General features: G+C 41.8%; 1 protein-coding gene across 1 annotated transcript; it reads right to left on the bottom strand.

Moving 5' to 3' along the window:
* Positions 1-1,743: 1,743 nt before the first annotated feature.
* On the bottom strand, positions 1,744-22,705 carry gabrd (gamma-aminobutyric acid type A receptor subunit delta; the record flags this gene model as incomplete). Its single annotated transcript, XM_083770300.1, has 9 exons — positions 1,744-2,332; positions 3,447-3,661; positions 4,704-4,859; positions 5,134-5,271; positions 6,146-6,228; positions 6,813-7,033; positions 8,353-8,420; positions 11,717-11,832; positions 22,635-22,705. The coding sequence occupies 9 exons, from the start codon at positions 22,703-22,705 to the stop codon at positions 2,006-2,008; spliced, it is 1,395 nt and encodes a 464-aa protein (XP_083626426.1). The 3' UTR covers positions 1,744-2,005.
* Between the last annotated feature and the right edge of the window lie 978 nt (positions 22,706-23,683).

A 23,683-nucleotide genomic window follows, 5' to 3' on the forward strand; every position in this document is an offset into this window, starting at 1 on the left:
TTAGTACTTTAAGTAGTGATGCCGATGCTTTTGTACTTTTACTCAAGTACATATTCAATTCCGTACTTTTACTAGTAGTTCTAAATTGCAGTATTGTTACTTTTACTTAAGTAAAACAATTGAGCACTTTTTTCACCACTGCTGGTAAACAGGTTTCTGGACTGGCCACAGCTCATGAGATGCAGAGTGAAAGACACCGTTGTGGGCAGACATTTTGAACGCTGTAGCCCACCTCCTTTTCTGTTTATTGTAATAAGCTTAATTGTGATGTTGGTTTGAAATATAACATGTTAACTAGTTTCAAAGAACTTTTAATTGGTGGTGGTGGGGGGACTATTTTAAGTCAGCTGAAACCATCATTTTACCATTTGCCACTAAGACACGGACAGGAAACATTAGATCCTATTAAGAATGTATAAATGAACATTTCCACATGGTTTTAGTCTGTGGGAGTGGGTCAACTTAAATTATTCAGAATCCTACAAATTTGTGAATTTCTTAAAATGTAGTTTCTGTAGCAACAAAGTCGATTCCTGGAGAAACCCATTTACAGCTGCAAGAAATGCATTTGCTCTAATATCCATATCTTTGCATAGACCAATACATCAATCTGCAGTCGTACTGAACATTTGTGAGAAATGTTTTGATTACATTATATCAGTGCTATAGAGGATCTTAACTTTCAGTTTAATGATGACAAACAACTAATTAAAGATAAAGCATTTCCATCCAGCCGAGAGTGAGACACGCACGCGCGCACGCACACGGGCAGTGGAGAAAGTCTTTTAATAGCCAGGAAACAGGCAGAACTGGCAAAGGAGATAAGACAATCAACTCTGCATCCTAAATGAAAAAAATGTATTGGAAAAATGGGTGGAGGACAAAAGGCGAGGGGTGAGTGAGGTATCATACAACCGTGTTGCTCGCAGATGACTGATTTTCATCTAAATAACTTACTTGTCTCCCTGCGTTGAACATCAGATACTGTATGTACGGTGAGCAAGTATTAAAGTATAAATTAGCCATCAGCCATGCAGAATAGAAATACACCTCATCTTGTCATGAGGCAGGCCCACCTATAGCCCCAATTATAGATTACAGTCCCAACCTGGGCCCCAGGGGTGAGGATATTGCAATTGGGCCCCCAAACAATTGGCAAAACACTACAATTTTAATAATAATATAACATTAATATAAAAGAAATGTACGTTTAAAAAAAAAACCTTGGAAAAAAGAGTTTTCTTTGTGACACCGATGAATAGTAATTTAAAGTATTCTACGTCAATGGGACTACATCGATCCAAGCGAGAACACAATCGATTGATCGATTATTAAAACACACATGCTCCGAAAATGCACGGCTAATGTTAATTAACAGCTGTCGGATGGGTGGGCCTGATGGGTGGGCCGCATGTACGCTTTCCAGAATTCCAAGAGGGCCGCTGATCCAGAAAAGTTTGGAAACTGCAGAGTTGAGCCAACTATACACAGCAGGTTTGAACACAGATAAAGTGTCATTATACTGTATGTGTTCAAAGTGGTGTGTCTGAGGATGTCTCTTTACAGTGGGTGTGTGTGTAGTGTGATGGAGTCGGGATGGTGTCCCGCAACTGTCTGTGCATGAGCTGTACAGTAGTTGTTGGTGTCTGCTTCCAAGCTGTGATACAGTGAACCTGAAAATCACCATTCAAGTAGAGTACAATTATGTATTTGTACTTGGAAGAGGTGCCCATATGCTTAATCTGATGCCCTCCTGTCCATATTAGCTTTATCTTCTATAATACTTCCTTTAATTACCATATTCATAAGCCATAGCATATACTTCATTTCTCTTGAAGCTTTCTTTTAAATTTTCTTTTTTTTCCGAGGCCAGAGTTTTGATCTCCCACAGTTCCAGGATTCAAAGCGGAACCGTTCGTTCCGCCCTCATTTCCTTTGTTCCCTACATGTATATACAGCCGTGAGCGCTGGCCATTTGCAGATAGTCCTCCACATGGTTTCCCGCTCACATGGTGTAAGCCACCCAGTAGATCACATTCACCACGGCGAACGTGAGGGGGAACATGGCCCTGGCGTAGACGTCGATGGTGTCGGCGTCGATGGGTTTGCACGCGCAATTGGAGCAGCACTTCTTCTTCTCCTCCTCGCTCTCCTCCGTCTGCCGGGAGGTCCGCCTCCTTCGCGATGGCTCCGCCCCCTCCTCGCCGCCGCCCTCCCCCGGGGGATGGCCGCCGCCGCGGCAGTGGCGGTTGGAGATCACGACGCCCTGGTTCATGCCGGTGACCGACAGGGAGAAGAGCACCATGGCCTGCTTGCCGTTCTTCACTATGGACTGGAGGAGGACGAGAGGGAGAGAGATGTATGCCATGGTTTGCATTAGCGTGTGGGATAGGTTCAGTGGTGGAAGAAGTACTACAGGTTTTGCTTAAGTAAAAGTATCAATACTGCGATATAGAACTACTCTGTTACAAGCAAAAGTCCGGAATTCAAAATGTACTTGAGTAAAAGTACAAAAGTATTGACATCAAAATGTACTTATAGTACCAAAGGTAAAAGTAAGAAATGTCTCATGCATTTCAAGTTTTCAAATGCATCAAAATCTTTAACATAATAGCAGATCTACGAGCTTGTAGATCGGCTATTTTCAAATGGCCAACATTTAGTACTTAATATTTGCTTTGTAATAATAATAATCAAAATCTAACTAGTAACTATAGTAACTCAATTTTTCTAATAATTGTATAGTGGACTAAAAGTACAATATTTGAATCTGAGATGTAGAAGTAAAAGTATTGTAAATTTGAAATACGCCAGTAAAGTAAAAGTACCTCAGAATGTTACTTAAGTACAGCACTTGAGATAAATGTACTTAGTTACTTTACAGCACTGGATAGGTTGAGGTGTGGGTCAGACCTCTCTGCCTACTATATAGCAAAAGGCCGATGCACACCTCAAAAGGCTGATGACAGGTGCGTAGGGCAATAGAGCATATAATGAAAAGGGTATCTTTGAAAGACAAAGAAGTGCACACTGAGCACACTGTCAGACACTTGCCAAAAGAAAATTGCTCTTTATTAGGTCGACGTTTCGGTCACTTAGACCTTCATTAGGACAGACAATTGCCTACTATAACATCATAGACCCACACCCTCATGAACCCACATCCACGCTCATTTGGCTGCCTGCATAAAACTATTTATATCCAGGTAAAGAATATCGAAGGTCAAAGTCACAACTCTTTGCTATAGCTTCCTCTAGTAACATTGGATATTTTTATTATCCTAAGGACCGTGCAAAAAGGCAATATCCAGTCTAATATCGTGATATGGATTATAATATTCATACTAGGGATGTCCCGATCACGTTTTTTTTGGTCCCGATCCAACTCCAATCATTTGAAAATGACGTGATCGGCCCCAGCCGGGGCTGAAAAATGTTCTCCTCACCTCAGATTTCATCTCTCTCCTCTCCTTCAACTTGGCCTTCTCTTTGAGTCTGTAGTCGGCGTTGTAGTGAGCGAAGGCGTACTCGATGAGAGCGGCGAACACGAAGATGTAACAGATCCAGAAGTAGACGTCGAGAGCCTTGATAGCTGACGCCCGAGGCAGGGAGGAGCGCGCACTCACCATCAGCGTGGTCATGGTAAGAACCGTGGTGATCCCTGCAAAGTGGTGGGGAAAAAGTACTCACATTTGTTACTTAAGTAAAACCATCAATACTGCAATATACTGTCCGGAATTCAAAATGTACTTGAGTAAAAGTACAAAAGTATTGGTATCAAAATGTACTTCGCATCATGACACATTGCGAGCTTGTAGATTGGCTATTTCCAAAATGTGTATAGGGCTGAAGTGGTTAATGTGTGTTTTGTATTAATCAAAATCTACAAAGTAACTAGTAACTAAAGTTTTCAAATATTTGAAGTGGAGTAAAAGTACAATATTTGTCTCTGAAATGTACTGGAGTAGAAGTATAAAGAACTGAAAATGTTTCATGCTCAAGTAAAGTACAAATACCTAAAAATCGTACTTAAGTACAGTACTTAAGTAAATGCACTTTGTTAATTTCCACCACTGAAAATGTGCAGAGGAACATTGGACCATTGGTCAGTGGTGGAAAAAGTATTCACTTGGTTATTTTTTTTAATTTACTACGTATCAATACTGCAATGTTGAAATACTCTGTTGCAAGTGAAACATTACCTGAGTAATAGCAAAATGTATTTGGTATCTAAATGTACTTTAAGTACTGAAAGTAGAACGCACTGGTTATGCAGAAGGTCTCGTTTCACAAGTTGTATAAAATGTACAAAGATCTTTTGAAAATATGTGTGAGCATTGTGAGCTTCAAATGGCCGTAATGTATATAGAGCTGAAGTGGGTTAATGTCTGTTTTGTAATAATAATCCAAATCTCCAAAAGTACAGTAAAGTTTTCAAATATTTCTAGTGGAGTAAAATTACCCCTGGAACCCTCCCAAGGACCCCTGGGGCTTTGAGAACCACTGCCATTGACAATCATTGTACAGTGCAGGGATCAGGATGATGACTCCAGCATCAAATGTATGCATAATTCATAGCCTATAGAATACTAAATTAGGTAAAAGGTACTGTAAAGGGTAGGGAAGTTTTGGGGGCTGATGGATTTAATCCACACGATGGACAGGGACATAAATTCTGTCTTTGGTGAAACGGCGCTCATCACCTAAGGACACCCGAGCTGGGACTGCTGTCTGGCTGATCCAAAAGGACACCCAGGACATGGCAACCAATAATATAGAGGGCATGTATGACTGGATGATGTAAACGCCTCGATTCCGTCTCAGCTCGAAACGAAGGCTCAGCCTGGGGAAACGTCCCGCTGCATGGGGGAAACAGAAGACAGAAAAGCACCATTACTTTTCTGTACAATGACCACTTTGTATCCATTTCACAATGTCTCACTTATGGAAAATCCAACTGTAGTTCAAAGGTTTTGGCAAGCCACTTTACTGCTCTTACTGACAAAATAACATTATTTATATGCTGTATATACTTCAAGTGTAGTTATTTTAAGAATGATGTCCTGTCATCTTCTTTGTATTAAGAAGTATTCTAATGATGCATGGCCTTTGCGTACATTATTATAACCTCACCAGACTTGAAGTTCATCATCTCTGTGACAAAGCTATAGTCAATGATGGTGAACTGGGAGAGCTCCAGTTTGTCCAGGCCGTGGATATGCTTCTGACTTTCCGACCAGTGATACACGATGTCCTCGGACGAATAACCATCTGGAACAAACAAACACAGCCAGACATTTTAGTACCAGTGCATGATGCGTCCTGTAAAAATGTATATTACGCTCCCAGGTCTACTCGTGTGCTTTGACGCAGTCATTTTTTATCTTTGCATGGAGGGACAGGAGCTTGTAACACGGCTCATTATTCTGTGGGATTTTCACTGCAGACCGTTTTTCTTCTCATCCAGAATGTCAGTGGCCCATTTAACAGCGAGTGGGCTGAATATATTTACATTGAGATGACCTCTACAATAACACAGTATGATATTTGTCTCCACCAGACCGAAGGCTATGTTTTCCCCCCTGTCTGTCTGTCTGTGCGTTTGTGTGTTCGTCCTTCCGTCCGTCCATCCGTATCCATCTGTGTGTCCGTGTATCCGTCCTTCCGTCTGTGAACATTAAACTGTGCACATACACTCCCTTGCATGACAGAGCAGAACCTCTGATACCAATTGACATGTTATAGTGCCACCAGGAGGCTGATTTTGGCTAAACACATGTTTTGATATTAGTCCTACAGAAACATCACGCAAATCGGTACACAGTATCTCAATAGCCATGTGATGAAGAAGGATCTGTCTGTGTTTTCATATTCCATCTATGACTGGCTAAGATTGGCAACAAAATGCCTCAAATCATGAATGCAGTGTGTTTGTGCAATAACTTAATCAACATCAATCCCTCAATGACGACTGAATTTCGAACATTGCTGGCCCACCCATTGCTGACCTGGCGGAGACCTGTGCTCAGCTGTACCTTTTCTAGTTTACACATCAAAATAACCGCTACAATAACACCTTATCTGCGTATGATGGCCGCTATCAAGTAGTAAGATTATGTCCAGAGGAAAGTATGACCACACTCACAGCTTTCCAGGTCCAGCGTGCACTCCTGTTCATCCATGGGGTACTTAGTCAGGTCCATGTCACACGCCACCGTTGAAGTGATTCTACAACCGAGGGGGGGGGGGGAGTAGTTAAACAACAGCCGATGCATTCCATTAAAGGAGAATGCGAGTGCCGCCCTACGAGCTTGTAGATCTGCTATTTTTTTAAATTGCGCAAATATGGCGCAAATCTTTTAATATATATTCTTTCACAGTGAATGTTTTTAACTAAAATCTTTGCTTCTCTCTCTCTCTCTCTCTCTCTCTCTCTCTCTCTCTCTCTCTCTCTCTCTCTCTCTCTCTCTCTCTCTCTCTACTCTCTCTCTCTCTCTCTCTCTCTCTCTACTCTCTCTCTCTCTACTCTCTCTCTCTCTCTCTCTCTCTCTCTCTCTCTCTCTCTCTCTCTCTCTCTCTCTCTCTCTCTCTCTCTCTCCTCTGTCTCTCTCTACTCTCTCTCTCAGTCTCTCTCTCTCTCCTCTCTCTCTCTCTCTCTCTCTCTCTCCTCTGTCTCCTCTCTCTCTCTCTACTCTCTCTCTCAGTCTCTCTCTCTCCTCTCTCTCTCTCTCTCATCTCTCTCTCTCTCTCTCTCTCTCTCTCTCTCTATCTCTCTCTCTCTCTCTCTCCCCCATGCCTGTGGCGCCCCCTACCGGCTGCTGTAGAGGATGACCCCGTCAGGCTGCAGGCGGATCAGCTTGTTCTCCACGGTGACGTCGTGGAACCAGGCCGACTTGGCGTTGACGATGAACGTGTCGGGCAGCCAGAGCTTGTCCACGAAGCGGCTGTCCAGGCCCAGAGTCTTGTTGGTGTGGTTGTAGGACAGGCGCTCGTCACGCCAGCTCTGCCGCAGGAACACGGTCATGGTGTAGTCCTGCATGCCAGACGGCCAAAAATAAAGGCACACGCGCACGCACGTACACACACACAACGCGCGCGCGTGCACGCATGCAGACAGACACAAGCATGACAAGGACATGGTGTGTTCATTCATATTCACATTGGATGTGAACGCACGCACGCACGCACACACACACACACAGACACAGACACACACACACACACACACAACACACACAGAGAGAGAGATAGACCACACGCCGGGATACAGTTGAGCCTAGGACATTTCTATGGGAATTTTGAACACATTGAAGAGATCAGAGATGATGCGGTCTGGTTGGCTACACATTTAGATCCTGGATCAAAGTCAACACAACAGGATAGATAGGCCATACTCTATGTTTCTGTCAGCAGGCCAACACACGTTGCATCCATAATCACCGGGATTAAAGGGCAAAGCCAGCCTACACCAGAATGGATTTATACAGGACTCAGACAGTGTGGATCTGCAGGGGCTTGCATTTTCTCTAAGAGCTCAAACAGAGACGTGACAGTCTCTTGACGAGGTACGGGCGGTAATCACGACAAATCCCAGAGTTGTCATCCCACTGATAATGGGACACTGATATTAGGGCCAGTGACAATATAGCCAGAACAATTTCACGGGAATATGGACACATGCTCTGCTCCATAAGTGCTCAAACTACTGAAATAAAACTCATTCGGTCAGAACCACTTAGATAAACATCATAAAATCTGTCTCTATTTCATGGTCAGTGGAGTTTAGCTTCCATGGTGAACACTTAGGCAATTGATTATCTGGTGCCTGACTTTAGGAATGGGATGACCATGATTACCGATTAACAATAATTGAAATCCTGTCTTTTTTTGTCTGATTTTCTCAATTCTTTCAGAAAGGAGGCACTTGTTTTCTTATCAATATGAACTGAATACCCCCAACGTATATTCTGTAAAAGTGTCAAATTATTAATACAAAAAACTGAATTGATGTCTCACACAGGTCCCTCACTAAGCATGTTTCCAAATCCTCTAGACTCATACATCTGGATTATGCTAATCTTTGATTTGCACCAATGCAGAATGCATGGGAGAAATATGGAGAATCTCTCTGTGGAGAATCTCTCTGTGACGAAAAGCTAAACTAAAATCTTTTCAATAGATACAAAAAGAAAACTCGCCTTTAAAAACTATTTATAACTAAACAGACATTGAAAACAAACAAAAAACTAAATAAAACATAAAAAAAACAAATGAGAAATCCAAATCTATAATAATAATAATAATAACCCTGAAAAAGAGGACAGTACTGTACAACTCTACTGTATACGTTACCATGTTGGCCTCTGAGATGTGGTCAATACTGGCCACTTCGATAGCCATGGCCACGTTCACCGGAGGGCCTGCAGGAAGACAAGTGAGAAAAGAACACCCGACGACCCCCCCCCCCCCCCCCCCCCAAAACCCTCCATTCTTTCCCCAACAGTGTTTCTCTACACATCACCAATTTCTACAGCTGCTGACCCCCCCAACCCAACACTCATGCAGCGCATATAGATTACGCATCATCCTTCTTAGCCAATAACCATGCTATACAGTATGTCGACACAGCGCTTCATGGACATTCACACATGTGACCTTGACCTCGAATGGAGTTTCATGGAGTGAGCGTATGCATGGCTTCCATACGCACTACAGCTTGTTTTGGGTGTGGGTGTGTGTGTGTGTGTGTGTGTGTGTGTGTGTGTGTGTGTGTGTGTGTGTGTGTGTGTGTGTGTGTGTGTGTGTGTGTGTGTGTGTGTGTGTGTGTGTGTGTGTGTGTGTGTGTGTGTGTGTGTGTGTGTGTGTGTGTGTGTGTGCGTGTGTGCGTGCGCGTGCGATTTGCATGGATTGTGCCACTGCTATGAGATGCTTGAGGCAGAAATCTAGCAAGAGTAGATAGGAGGTCGGTGAAGCGTAGCAGAAAGGCTATTTATATTGAACATTAAGGAATCATACATTACCGTTCCCCCACCACAGCTCAACACTTATCCCATAACCATTTATGGCAAATCGCATTCTATAGCCCATTTATTGTGGGCGTAGAGGGCGAGGCAATTTGCAGTGTGTCGAAGCTGATTGGAAGTCGAGGTCAATGGAGCTGACTTTTAGAGGACGTTACGGGAGCCAACTTTCTCATCCCCTGATGCAATAACTGTCAAATTTGAACTGGTAACTCCTTTAGAAGACAATAGACATTCATAATGGATTTGTATCATGCATTATTAACAAATTAAGGTTAACTATTTATCATGAGAAATGATAACGGAGGGAATGTTTCAAGTCGTATTTTGTTTCAGTCTAATGCTTTTAGAATAACAATACCTCTTGTGATTGATGGCTAATATGGGATATGAGCCGGGTAAAGGGCCATTGTGCCAACTGATATGATTCCCTAATGGCCATGCATGAACAACCTTTTGTTCCGAACTTGTCATCCTAATGCTTACATTATAGTCTGTCGTACAGGGATGTCGTGCGCCGAAAATAGGGCTATTGTTGGCACGCGCCACCACCGTACGACGAGTATAAAACATGGCTTGTATCACGGATATAGTTTCATAGAACATTAGCAGGAATGTCAGTTAAGGGACCATAGGATGTCTCATACAAAGCTGTGGCGTTTGGTGATATAGTTGCATTGCATCCCTGAACAGCATTTGTTTTCACCTTTGTTAAGCTGTGAGATTGAGAAATCTATTGCTGTGGACATTGGATGTTTCACATTCTGCAGCCATTCTTAACAAGGTCTCCATCACAGCACCGGAGCACCCCCCCCCCCCCCCCCCCCCCCACCCCCCTGGCCCCTCCTTCTCCCCGGCACTTAAAAGGTGTCATTTATGTCAGTATTCCCTGCATGCACTAAATGGTGGAAATAGTAAAGTAAAAGTACAAAAGTATTGGTATCCAAATGTACTTCAAGTACAAAAGTAGAAAGTACTTCATTTCACAAGTTTAAAAAATAGTCTAGTCATAATCGGGGACTAGACTATTGGAAATTCAATGTTCTTTTTCCACAAAAAATGAAAAATGGGGGTCGTCTTATAATCAGTCGTCTTATATTCGGGGACAATACGATATTTGCCTTCGATATGTAGTGGAGTAGAAGTAAAAGTACTGGAAATTGGAAAAACTCAAGTAAAAAGACCTCAAAATTGTACTTAAGTGCAGTACAGAAACTTCCTTTCCACCACTGCATGCACTGAATCATTTGTGTGTACACTCGTCTCGCTCAAATGCTCAGCGTGATTATTTAAGTACTTTACTGTAGCTTTTGTACTAGATATTTAAAGCTGCAATCCGGAACCTTATTTTAAAGATGCAAGAGTGCCGTGATTCTTTTCCCACATGATCATGAGGTATTATTATTATTATTTAAGGAGGAAGATTATTATTATTATTTTTAAGTGTACAGTATTTGTTAAGATATCGTTTTTGTGTGGACACGCCCACCAGTTTTGTGTGGACACGCCCACTCAAATAAAAATGTGACTCTTGTTGATACAGAACAGACAGTCATGGCGGCAAGACTAACTGTTCATGAGTATTTTCTTAGAACACTTATGCCATATCACAATAGTACAATATCCAAAATCACAGACAATATCCAGTCCAATATCATGATATGGATATAATATTGATACTAGGGATGTCCTGATCAGGGTTTTTTTTTGCTCCCGATCCAATTCCGATCATTTGGAAATGGTGTATCAGGCCCCGATCACCGATCACGTGATCAGATCGGGACAACCCAACTGTAAATATGAAATAAATGCTTAAACATGTAGTTACAGTAGGTGTAATGTTAGAGACCACAGAAGTGAACCTCTCAAGCCTGTTTTCTCAACTCGCTGTTTTCTGTAAGTTTAGCAGGCCTACCGGAACTTAGTCACAGTTTTCTGTAAGACATTACTATGCATATCTCCAAAACTGGTGGGTCAAACTGAACAACCAATATGTCAATTTGAAGCTATGATTCCCTGCTTTCATATGACATGAGAAAACGAAATGAAGAAAAATCCAATGACTTACTGTGTGTCAAGCTTGGTCACAAATATTGATGCGACGCATTGTGAGCTTGTAGATCTATTTTCAAAAGATTCCTATACAAACTTGTGTGAAATGGGACATTCTGCATAACGAGTACTTTCTACTTTTGGTACTTTATTCTCATTTTGTAAATACTTTTGTACTTTTACTCAAGAACATTTTGAATTCCGGACATTTACTTGTAACAGAGTATTTCTACATTGCAGTATTGATATGTTTACTTAAGTAAAAAATAAATGTACTTTTTCCATCATTGGGTGTATAGGACACCTATAGGCCTACTGGTTGACAAGTAGTATACTGCCCGGAGTGCATAATCACAATATCTCCCCCAGCCAAGCATCTTGAAAGAGCCGTAGAAAGACCCGGGTATGAATCTGTGGGATTGCAGCTTTAAATCAAACAAAACCCTGAGAAATTAAAGACATTCAGCCAGGCAGTGACATAATGTTCAGGCTTATGGAATTGAGGAGCGAGCGAGCGACAACTAAATCTTAAAGCTAACCCCATATACAGTCTGGGGCTTGAGAGTTTTATGCTAAGGATGGCTGTAAATGTGAGGGGGTGAAATGCAATCCAATGCCACGAAGCCGTAGATCTCATTACTCACCTCCTATCCCAGGGCGAAAATTTCTGGCATAGCCCTTCATTAACTCATCCAGATTAGGCAACCAGGATATTTCAATGTCTGTACCTACATAGTCCCCAATGTCACTCAGCATGGCCCTAAGGGAGACAAGTACACAGCAGACGGTGAGACATTTTCATCCTCTCGCACACGGTGAGGGCCGCGGGGACAAAATCTGGAAGAAACTCCAGCACAGAGAGGACAATTTACAATTTAGGCATTTAGCAGACGCTCTTAATCCAGAGCGATTTACATTAAGCAAGAACAAAAAGGCATGGGAATACATCACATATATAAAATGCATTTATCATGAAACAAAGCTAAGAACGTAACTAGAACATATCTATATAATGACACTATACATATAAACTATACATATACAGTACTATACTATGCTATACATATGTACTATGAAGTGCTATGACTACATACAATGCAATTATTGTGCTGTCTACATGACATGCTATAAGTCTGTTTCAAATGCTATCTAAGTCTAAAAAGTGCTATCTAAGGGGGTAAGTGCTATGGGCCATGATTGAGTCTGAAAAGTTGGGTTTTCAGACTACGGCGGAAGATTTGGAGTGATGCTGCAGTTCTGATTGCAACGGGAAGTGCATTCCACAGTTTTGGGGCCAGAAGGGAGAAAAGTTTGGGACGTGTGGAGCGTTGTCCCGGTGTTTTAGTGAAGGTACTTCCAGCTTTCCTGCATTGGCTGATCCCCCATATCATGCTTGCAAGATATGGGGGAGCCATACCATAGTTTACATTTGAATACAGGAGATTGTCATATACCACATAAATAACATTGTTCATGCAGCTATTGACAGTGGTGGAAAGTAACTAAGTAAGCTACTTTTTAGTACAATTTGGTGGTATTTGTACTTTACTTGAGTATTTCCCCATTCCCACTATTTTTACTTCTACTCCATACATTTCAGAGGCAAAATTTATACTTTTACTCCGCTACAATTATTTGAAAACCTAGTTACTTTGGATGATTTTGGAGATTTGAAGATTTTGGAGATCGCAACGCATTGTGAGGTTTTAGATTGGCTAATTTCAAAAGATTGTGTACACACTTTTTTTGTGAAATAGGACATTCTGCAATATAAGTAGCTACATTTTGATGCTGATACTTTTGTACTTTTACTTGAGTACATTCTGAATATGGGACTTCTACTTGTAATGGAGTGCATCTACATTGCAGTATTTTATACTTTTACTTCAGTAAAACATTTGAGTACTTTTTCCACCACTGGCTATACTGTAGATCATACTGCACGACATCATTGTACCCTATATATTTCTTTGTGGGTTGTGTTTCTTCACCATCTCTGACACTGACAGATTGTTTGTCAGAGATGCTCCAGAAAGGCGAGGGGAACAAACTGGATCGATTTGTCTGACAGCTGATAAATCTACAGTAGGCCTAGACAGTACATCACGCTGTGTCTTGACTGTGGTTTGGACGTTACAAACTAATACAAAGCAATGCATGTACCACCAGGGGGCAGTGTATAATAGTATATAATAGCAGTGTATATTTTTTAAGTTGCTGTCTACAGTATATTTCATGCATTTATCCAGTAAATTAATTGCTTTGTCCACACTGGGTCAAATATTCTAGTGCACACACTATTTTACAAGTCAAGATTTGTAAAGGTAATCGCTTATATTTAGATCAAATAAACAGATTTGTAAATGAAACTTTTACATTCATTCATTAAATCGTCATTAAAGGTCACAAAATGTTTCTTGTTAAAAGGTTAAATCACTATATTCTGATTGTAATCATTGCTATAGAGTGTTTGTGCAGCAACAGAGGTCTCCCTGTCTCTCCAGCTCTTTAATAAACAGAAAATACATTTTCAGGTTGTTTTCTGCCAATCAGAGAGTAGCCATTTATCAGCGTAATTTGCTCGTCTCAAGTCCCGGCGCCCCTTTGCCACACAGGCCCAGGAACTGGCACAACACCAGCCGACACCTCCTTAAGGCTTCCTGGGTGATGGCAAGATGGAGGGCCCAGTGGAAGGCATGCAGCAGAACCATCCAGGCTTCACCACTACATCGAGGATCCCACAGATGTTCCTGGCCAGCCAGCACCTCCCCCGCAGGGAGTGGATGGCAGGTGTGGGACACTTTGGTGCATCCATGCAGAAGTGTGGTCTCACAGACAGTGCCCACTGTGAATGTGGGGATCCATTAGACTACGTGGAACACGTGCTGAGTGACCAGCTGCCCATATACTGTACCCGCCACCAAATGGTGATCAAGGCTTGATTGACCTAGTCCTATAGACAATGACACACTGGACTGCAGTGGACTTGCTGCAACGGAGCTAAAGGTCTAAGGACATACGACAGAAGAAGCGTCATTTTTTTATAGTGTTCCAGTTCCAATTTTGTCTGCTCATTTATTTGCGTCATCACTTTTCCACTTGTTTAAATCTGTATCGAGATTCGAGACATCTTTCTCTATCCTGATTGGACAAAATTGGTATCACAACCTGAAAATACATTTTCTGTTGAAATAGTATTTCAGTATACTATACACCGTTACAAATGGATACATCTTAAGCATGAAAGGAAAAACATACAGGAAAAACAACATGACATTTCCTCACTGAAACTGTTTTTGATTTTGCACAATTTGTAGCTGTATTTTTAGTATCATAATCACTGCTGTGACATGGATAGAGGGGGACGCTGAATTAATGTATTAATGAATCAATGTGTGACACTTTTCTTTCCCAACACTAATTGACAGTTGCTAATTCTGGGAAGAGCTGTTTCTTAAAGAATCTACAATAGGCCAGTGGTTCTCAAACAATCACCCCCAAACACGGCCACCCGGTTTGAAAGGTGTTTTGTGCCAAGGACGTGCACACATAGACATCAAAGGGGGCTTCAGCCCCTGCCCTTTTACCCGTCTGTAAAACAATTAATCGCCCTTTCCAGACCACGAATGCAGCATTTACTATAGTGAAAGAAATGCATGCCATGCCAGAAGCCAAGGCAGCATTCAGGAGAATTGCTTTTGAAATCCATGTTGTACACAGCATCTCCACTAGCTAAGGAGTGCTGGGTTGGGCCCTGAAAATAGCTGATCTGGCCTGGGTCATGGCTCAGTGGTCCAGGCACCTTGGCTGTCAATCCAGTCCGGCAGTGTGCCGCGGGCTCGACTATCGATCCCGACGGCCTTTACTGCATGTCTTCCCCCCATCATCTCTCCCCCCATTTCCTGTCAGCCTCCTGTCTGTCCCTCCATAAAATGCGAAAGCCTTTGCTATTGAATTTGCTATTTTCACAATTTTTATCCAAAAGTGCCCTCTTACGGGATTTTGGCCCCTGCCCCTCTAACACTCTCTGCACGTCCCTGCCAGGGACTCCCATAAGAAATGATCTGTCAAGATTTGCTTCCCTATGCCAACCTGGGGGTGGGGCAGCGGACTGACCTCATGCTTCCTTCTATGCATGAGGAGTTCAAGCTGCTTCTTTTCACCTGACAGGGGAGAGTTTCCCTGGCCGGACGTAGCGCATGGAAGGAACACGTTATTCCGACCATTTCCTTTCTCCTCCATCAGGCGCCCCGGCTGGCCATGCAGGGGAGGTAGTTAGAGACCAGGATTACGGCATGTTTTTGTGAGGGTACCTACCCTAGGGGACACGGGGAGAACATGTGAGGGTACCTACCCTAGGGGACATGGGGAGAACATGCAAACTCCACACAGAAAGGCCCTTTCGCTAACCCCGCCTCGGGTATTGGCACTGATGACACAGAGGAGGGAACACGCCCCCAGTGCCCACTACAAGTGTTTTGACAAAAGTGTTATTACTGCTCTTCATACATCACAGCATTCACTTCAAAGGCACATCAGAGACAAATGCAATGTATTTAAAAAACACTAACCGGGATTAAACATTATTGGTTGCCTGGGAGATTCAGTAAGCAGTCTCACTTTATGATACTCTCAAACTTTGCTCTGTTCAAAACAGTTCAAAGTGCACAAGTACATTGATACGATGCTTGTTCCACTTAATATTTTATTCTACTTCATTAGGCTGCATCTCCCGAGGCCTCGTTTTGTCAAACATCTTGTTTAAGTGTTCTACAAAGGCAACACAAAAGACCCATCTCAGATTTACAATGTCTTTGGAAACAAGCTTAATTAGCGTTGTACGGTGACATCAATTTGCACCTGTTCAAAGGGAACATCAAACCTCCCTTGGTATGTTGCCTGACAAAGGCGGGCAGCAGAAAGAACTAATTAAAAACGTGCTTCCAACTATAGTACAATTTCTAAGTGGAACTACATCATGGATAAACAAACAACCATCCATCTGATTTAGGCTAGTACTGCAAAGAAAAATTTGAGAAATGTCGTGCCTATATAGGCAAAGCAGTGGCGGCCATTTTTCCCATAGAGATATCTGAACATACATTATTTTAAGCCTGAAACCAAGCCATCCAGGCTAACTCCATGTTTCATTAAAAGGATCCCTGGCTAATAAGACAAATATGCCTTAATACATTATAATTGCTCTATAATTAAAATCAAATTTTTAAAACACTATAAAACACTAAATATTGTATCTATTTTAGAAATAGTTAATCTTTCACTCAAGGAACAACTCCCGTTGCATGAAGTTGATGTGATTTGTCCATGTGTGGTCCAGCCCTATGGAATATATGGAATGCACATGCTAATAACAAGTATAAAAAATATTGCTTTGATGCTCATTATGCTTAAGAAGTATTAAGCTGGTTTTTAATTGCATTTGCATTCCATACATTCCATAGAGCTAGACCCATAGAGCTAGACCCAATTATAATATAAGGCATATTTGTCTTATTAGCCAGGGATCCTTTTAAAAAGTGCTTCTGACAAAACCAGCTAACTCCATTGGACCCTCAAACTGTCTGCTGAAGCATGCAGCTACACTCCTCTCCCCTCTCATGCAAGTAGCCTACAGTATCTGACAATATAACGACCCCCCACACAGAATCAAATGTTTGTTCATGAATCACCAAGAGCCTAGCCTGGGGTCCACCTACTGTATGCTTTCTATGGCATAGGCAGCTCCCAGCAGGATCCGCCGGGCGAATGTAGATGCAGCTGCACGACATGAGACTAATTAATTGGAGCGACAGAGAGAGAGAGGAGTTTGTACGTGTACGGGAGTGCGTGTGTGCGTCAATTTAACAAAGGTGCAGACGATCAGAAATCAGCAGAGTGATCGAGGTTTGCGCTACTCTATGCCGAATTGAAGTGGACTCGGTCCCAGCCTTTTTTTTTCTCCCTGGAAATAAAAACGTCTGAGTTTCCGAGGGGGAAATGAATGGACATCTGGGCATCGCTGTACCACTCACTGTCACGAAAAGAGAGTTGAGCCAGAAGGTAAAGCTCTCTCCTGCGCTGTACCGCACTGTTGTGACGAAAAGAGAGTTGAGCCAGAAGGCAAAGCTCTCTCTCTCTCTCTGTCTACCGAGCAATCTTCGTTCCTACTCTCACCTATGGTCATAAAGTGTGGGTCATGACCGAAAGATTAAGGTCGTGAATACAAGCGGTCGAAATGAGTTTTCTTCGACGGGTGGCTGGCAGCTCCCTTAGAGATAGGGTGAGAAGTTCAGTCACACGAGAGAGACTCGGAGTAGAGTTGCATTCTTCTTTGCCTGGAAAGGAGCCAGCTTAGGTGGTTCGGGTATCTGGTTAGGATGCCTCTCGAGCGTCTCCCTAGGTCCTCGAGGCACGTCACACTGGGAGGAGACCCCGGGGAAGACCAAGGCGCAGTTGGTGGAAACACATCGACTCACTGGCCGACTCACATCTCGGGATCCCCCAGGAGGAAGTCAATACTGTTGCTCTGGAGAGGGAAGTCTGGAACACTCTGGTAGAGCTGTTGCCCCCGTGACCCGACTACGGATAAGCGGTTGAAGATGGATAGATGGATGGAATGGACATCTGTAACTGTGGCACCACAAAATGCTGGCCACCACTGCAATGTCAATTTATACTCTGTCACACGATGTGTTGCTTGCCGACATGCAAGATTAGTTATTTTCGGCAAGTGACACCATTGTTCAATGGAGTATATAAATAGAGTTTATTTAGATATCTGATAGAGATGCAAGATACTGGGTGTAGCATACTGTAGCCTACTGGGAAACTGTCAGTCACTCTGTAACACTTTCTATGAAACACATGTGGTTGCACTGTCATGACGTGAGACGTGAGGAATCCACTGGGAGCTGGATTCCGTCTTACCATTTATATTGTAATGGCATGTGAAGCATGAGTCATGACAACAGCGACACAACAGTGTGTGGAGCATGACCAAAAGCTTCACTTTTCTATTGTGCAAAAGTTAACAAAAAGCAGGTTCACTTTGCTGGCAGAAAAGTCTCAGAGCGAGAATAATATAGTCTGTTGCCTATAGCAACCACAGTATTGTGTTATTCCGTAAGCACTCATCATCACACATTATGAAGCATCTTATATGTTGTTTTTTACTGTGATATGGATTCCCCTGAGTCTGAAATAAAGATTGAATTGACATAATGACTTATACAGTATATTGTCAATACTGTATTGTATTGTATTGTTTTGTGTGACCGCCCTGAGACTGGTAAGTCAGCTACGGTTCAATCTCTGGTCTTGTCATACTGTACCAAAAACAATTAAGATTTGTTTTTGGCTTCTATTGATAGTAGCAAGTGAAGACGGACAGGAAAGAGGGAGAGAGAGAAGGGGAGAGACATGCAGCAAAGGTCGTCATGAACGGGACTCGAACACACGCTGACAACACACGCTGTCAGGCCTATATGTGGCATGCGTCTGGACCACTTGGCCAGCGGGCGCCCTGTACCAAAGAATATTAAAATGATACCCAATGCCTCCCTGCTTGAACACACACCAGGGTTGGATTGGCGGTACAACGGTGTGACATACTAGCGTCATGCCCAGTGGGTGTGTACTTGTACTACATCAAGCAGCCTCACATTATGGAAACAGCAGATAGGCTTCATATGAGCCACATAGGCTACAGTTCATGCTTTATAATCTGTTGTTCTAAGTGTCATGGATATTTATGAGTGCTTATGATTATAAAGCATTATGAGCAGATTGAAATGCATTTTAAGTATGCTTTGTTTGTACACATATAGAAAGTGTTACAAATTGGGCACAACGCTTGTGTTTTCAGAGTTATTTCTGGCCTCATGAGACAGTCCTACATGATATTGACTGAAATAATTATATTGCAGTGCTTACAGTGATTCGGTGAACATTCTGGTTGAAATACATCAATTACAAAACGAAGGAGCAACGTTTTGTTCATTTTATTCCCAGCATTTCAATGATGTAGGTACTTTCAGTATGTAGTTTACAATGACAAAGGCCTACATTTATTTCTAGGTCAATGATTATCTACACTACAGCACCAGGGAACATTTGTTCATTGGTAGCTTCTTGCGATTAGGAAATTGCTGTATTACTCCAATTTCAATCATTTTGGGAAGAATCATTGGCACAGATCTACTCTGAAGAGTGTTAAGGGCAGTCCATACTATCTACGACCATCAAACTTTTCGTCGGAAAGCTCCGGTACAACTACAACATGACGTCACTCGCAACTTCTGAAACGCATTCCTCAGAATTTTTGTTCTGAAAGCTGCACTCCCAGATGATGTGACTCTCCGAACTCTACTTCGGAGAAGAAATTAAAGTCTGATCTTTCCGACGAAAAGTTCGGTGGTCGGAGAGAGTATGGACTGCCCTTTACCCACAACCCACTATAATAAAAGCTTCCTGCTGACAGTACAAATAAAACAAATGAGAACGCCTTAATGAGACTGCCTGATTTATACTTTGTCATACGACGGTATATACTGAAAATAGCCAATCTACAAGCTCACTAGGTGTCACACAACAGCATCTTTTGAGCTTTCAGATCAGCTATTTTCAGCATAAATAAAGCATGCACGCGCACACACACACACACACACACACACACACATACACACACCATGCACTTGACACCTACGCAGCGAAAGTGTTCATTTTACTCTCAGCATGTAACCAAATGGACCCATTGGTACAGTCTGATTTTCCACTTGATAGATTAACACAAGTACACAAAAGGTACAAAATGCAAAGTCTTGTGACTTTCTATTGGTAGGCTATACAACACCATGAAGTAGCCTATAGTTGCAGGATGTACTGGGACCTGGGTACTGTCTGCTGGGTATAATTATATTATATAATATTTGTTGATTGTGGTTCATGCCATTTACTCTGATCTCGAATGTGTATTTCTCTCTGGTCAAGAGCCAATGTTAAATGCCTATAGGGCCTACACATTGTAACATATTTATTATTTAAATAGAGAGAGAGAGAGAGAGAGAGAGAGAGAGAGAGAGAGAGAGAGAGAGAGAGAGAGAGAGAGAGAGAGAGAGAGAGAATTAAGTAGGTTATATATTTAAAATTCAAATTTGATTTCTGATTCCAACAATTTCTGATTCTGTATTCTGTAGAGACGTGACATCCTCCACTTCATGCCCATTGTGTTTGACAGCATTTTATGCCACACCAAAGGTGATAATTCAATAATTAAATTAATTCAATACAATTAAGTTATACTGAAACAAAATTATATGAGCTTGCAACACAACAGAAATGTTTGATTAAACCTGATACATGCACTTGTCTTGTATGTGCAAGTAGCCTACACTGTAGACAATTATTCATCCATTTGTATAACTGAGAGAGTATGAGAGTATACATGTAACCAATGGTTTGCCCTTAAAGGTATATTCAGTGATTTCACTCAAAAAACCTTAGGTTTCGTTTTTGGCTGTGGGACCCAGCCTTTCGTCCAATCAGGATAGAGAGTCAAAGGGGTTAACTGGGGACAGGGAGGAACTCCTTATATGGCCAGCACACTCTATAGTAGGGAGGATTATCACAACAAAACAAAAAAATAAGTGATATTTGAATTAAGTGAAATCACTGAATATACCTTTAAACATCCAAGTCTGTGCATACATTTACCAATGTAACCATTGGTTACATCTACTCAACCTCTACAGTTGAGTAGAGTCATTAACAAAATCAATACCCATCATACCCATCACCCGGGCCCCTCTACTGGTGGATGACTGAAGGTACCGTTTTTGTCCAAAATGCACAAAGCTTAAAAGGGTTCACCCCTTGTCCTTTTCACCACCAGAAGCACTCTGTGGCATTTACTTTCCGCACATGCGGCTTTATAGAAAATTAGGGATTAGTGGTATACAGGCTACAGTAGATGTCGGCTGCGCTGAGAATTGAAATAGAGCATGATGAGGCAAATGGAAGTTTACCGCACCTACTTTATAGTTGAATATAGCTACATTATTTACTTTGTTTTATATATATATATATATATATATTCAGCAGTAATATACTATATTATATTGGGCACTATAATTTGGCTATGAAAGACATTTTAAAAGCATTGAGCATGTTTTCATACAGTAGCAAGCTAATGGTTATTTTCCTGATCTGATAATGGGCCGCCCTCACCTCACTTCACCCAAAGATGTGCAATATCAGCTGGATTTGGAGAACTCAAATGTCAGCCTAAACAGAAGCAGACTGCAACAACATTGCGTGTCATCTGTCACAGGCCTCCCATTGATAAAGCCAGTGACTTATCAGCCTACCAGCAATCACCCTTTGGCCTTTGCCCTTAAACATCCAATCCAAGTTTGTGCATATAGCAGCTTATGATCAGTGTAGCCTACATCAGAAAAGCGGATTGTTCAGTCAACTGTAGCCTATACTGGTGTGGTGAATAACCAGTGCAGTATTCTCTTCATTAAATGAGACCTGATTATGCAACCGCGGCAAGAAGTGTCTATGCTAAATTGTGCATCGTCCATCACGATGATGGCATGCACACAGTTCAGAGTGTTACTCTACTTAAATCCTCTATAGACTTACTAAACTGAACCGGAATTGACTCTGAACTTGGACAGCTTTTTTCTGTCTATACACCTTAATCTCTTCACCAAAAAATAGACTATCTACAAGCTCACCACACATGTCACACAACACAAACACTTAATTCGTGAGCTTGTAGATCTGCTATTTTACTATAATGTTCTCCCCAGAATACGGATTCTGGGGTTCAAGTGGTTATAGTTCAACTCATGAGAGTATACAAATGGAATTGAGTTAGCCTATAAATGGCTAAATCAGCTGAGGATGTTACTGTGTATGGTGGGTGCATTATAGCCGATGCCACAGAAAGAAATGCATCAATATACATGGTCATCTAAAAAATAATTGCCTTAACAAGTTATTCCAAAGCATGGCATTATGTAAATGAATCAGTAAACAATAGAAGAATAAAAAGTGTGAACACTATAGTGAGAAGACATTAGAGATGGTTCGAAAACTGATCATGCATGGCAAAACTGGATTGATTTGACTAATTTGTTTTGGCCTCAATTGAAAGCTCCTGCTAAACTTGAGCCAAATGATCATGACATGACCTCGATTATAAAAACAATGCTAAATCCAACTTAAAAACGCAATTGGAAGAGAAATGCGCGTGTCGTGCCGCCCATCTCTCACATCGCACGCAGTCAGAGTGAGACAGCTATAGATGCTGGAATCGAAAACCATGGAAACAACTCACCTCCTGGAGAAATGCAAATGCTCTATAATAAATAAATAAGTAAGCTAAATAAATACATCACAAAGCCCATTAGGCTATATAGAATAGGCCTATAGGCTATATAGCCTATATAGGCTATATATAGGCTACAGAATACGGGTACCGAATTACAAAGAAAATATCCTTAATTAATAGGAAACAAACGGGGAGGGGGGTCATGTGAACAATAAACTTCTCACCTTGTGAAAAGGTTCCCTCCGACATAAAGCAGGGCAACAAGGCTAGACAGGAGAAAAGTTAAGACCTCCATATTCCACCCGCTCACCAAAAAAGTTTCCCGAAATCAGAAAGCTATTAAGCTAAAAAAACAAATGTTTTTTTCTTCTTCACAGCATCGTGTTCTTGTGATTCTGCGCTGCGACGAAGAAAGTAAACTGGTGCGGTGTAGGCCTACGTGGTGGTGGTGATGATGATAATGATGATGGTGACGACCCATGTTCCGCGAGCTCCTTCGGGCGTACGCAAACTCCTCTCACACACCGACAAGTTTGCCGAGCCAGGCTCGTTTCGTTCACTCTCGCCTTCGCTGTGGCATCGTGCTGCGTGCGTGCACGTGTGTGTGTGTGTGTGTGTGTGTGTGTGTGTGTGTGAGAGAGAGAGAGAGAGAGAGAGAGAGAGAGAGAGGGAGGGAGGGAGCTGGAGAGAGAGACTATAATCGCTGTGTTGCACTCGGTCTGCAGCAGTGTCAGATTAAATCGTCCAACAGTGTGTCTACAGCGTGTCTACAGTTGAACCATGCTATCACGAGTCACGACTATAGGCTACAGAAATACAAAAGCTTACTTATTTTCTTCACATTTCAATCCTTGCCATTAACGCAAGTCTCTCAAATTGACAATATCTTTTAAAGTAAAAGTAGAGATGACTACATTAAACGTGCATGCAAAAAAGTGCGCAAAATCAAATAAATCAAATCAAACAAAACATAAAGGTAGGCTATCCAATTAGTCTACAGTAGATGTTTGCGCATGGTTTCCATCTTCCACACACACTCACTATTTGTAGTGAGTGTGTGAAAAAAAGAATAAGGACCATGGACAGCGGCTGAGAGCAGCCCTGCCTCCAGAACCGAGAGCAACACAACACATGCCACCGCAGCTTCATAGATTAGACCTGCAGGCATGTATAAAAAATAAAATAAATAAATAAATAAATAAATAAATAAATAAATAAATAAATAAATAAATAAATAAATAAATAAATAAATAAATAAATAAATAAATAAATA

Source organism: Protomyctophum parallelum (genome assembly GCF_964188405.1).
Source record: "Protomyctophum parallelum genome assembly, chromosome: 7".
NCBI classification, from domain to species: Eukaryota; Metazoa; Chordata; class Actinopteri; order Myctophiformes; family Myctophidae; genus Protomyctophum; species Protomyctophum parallelum.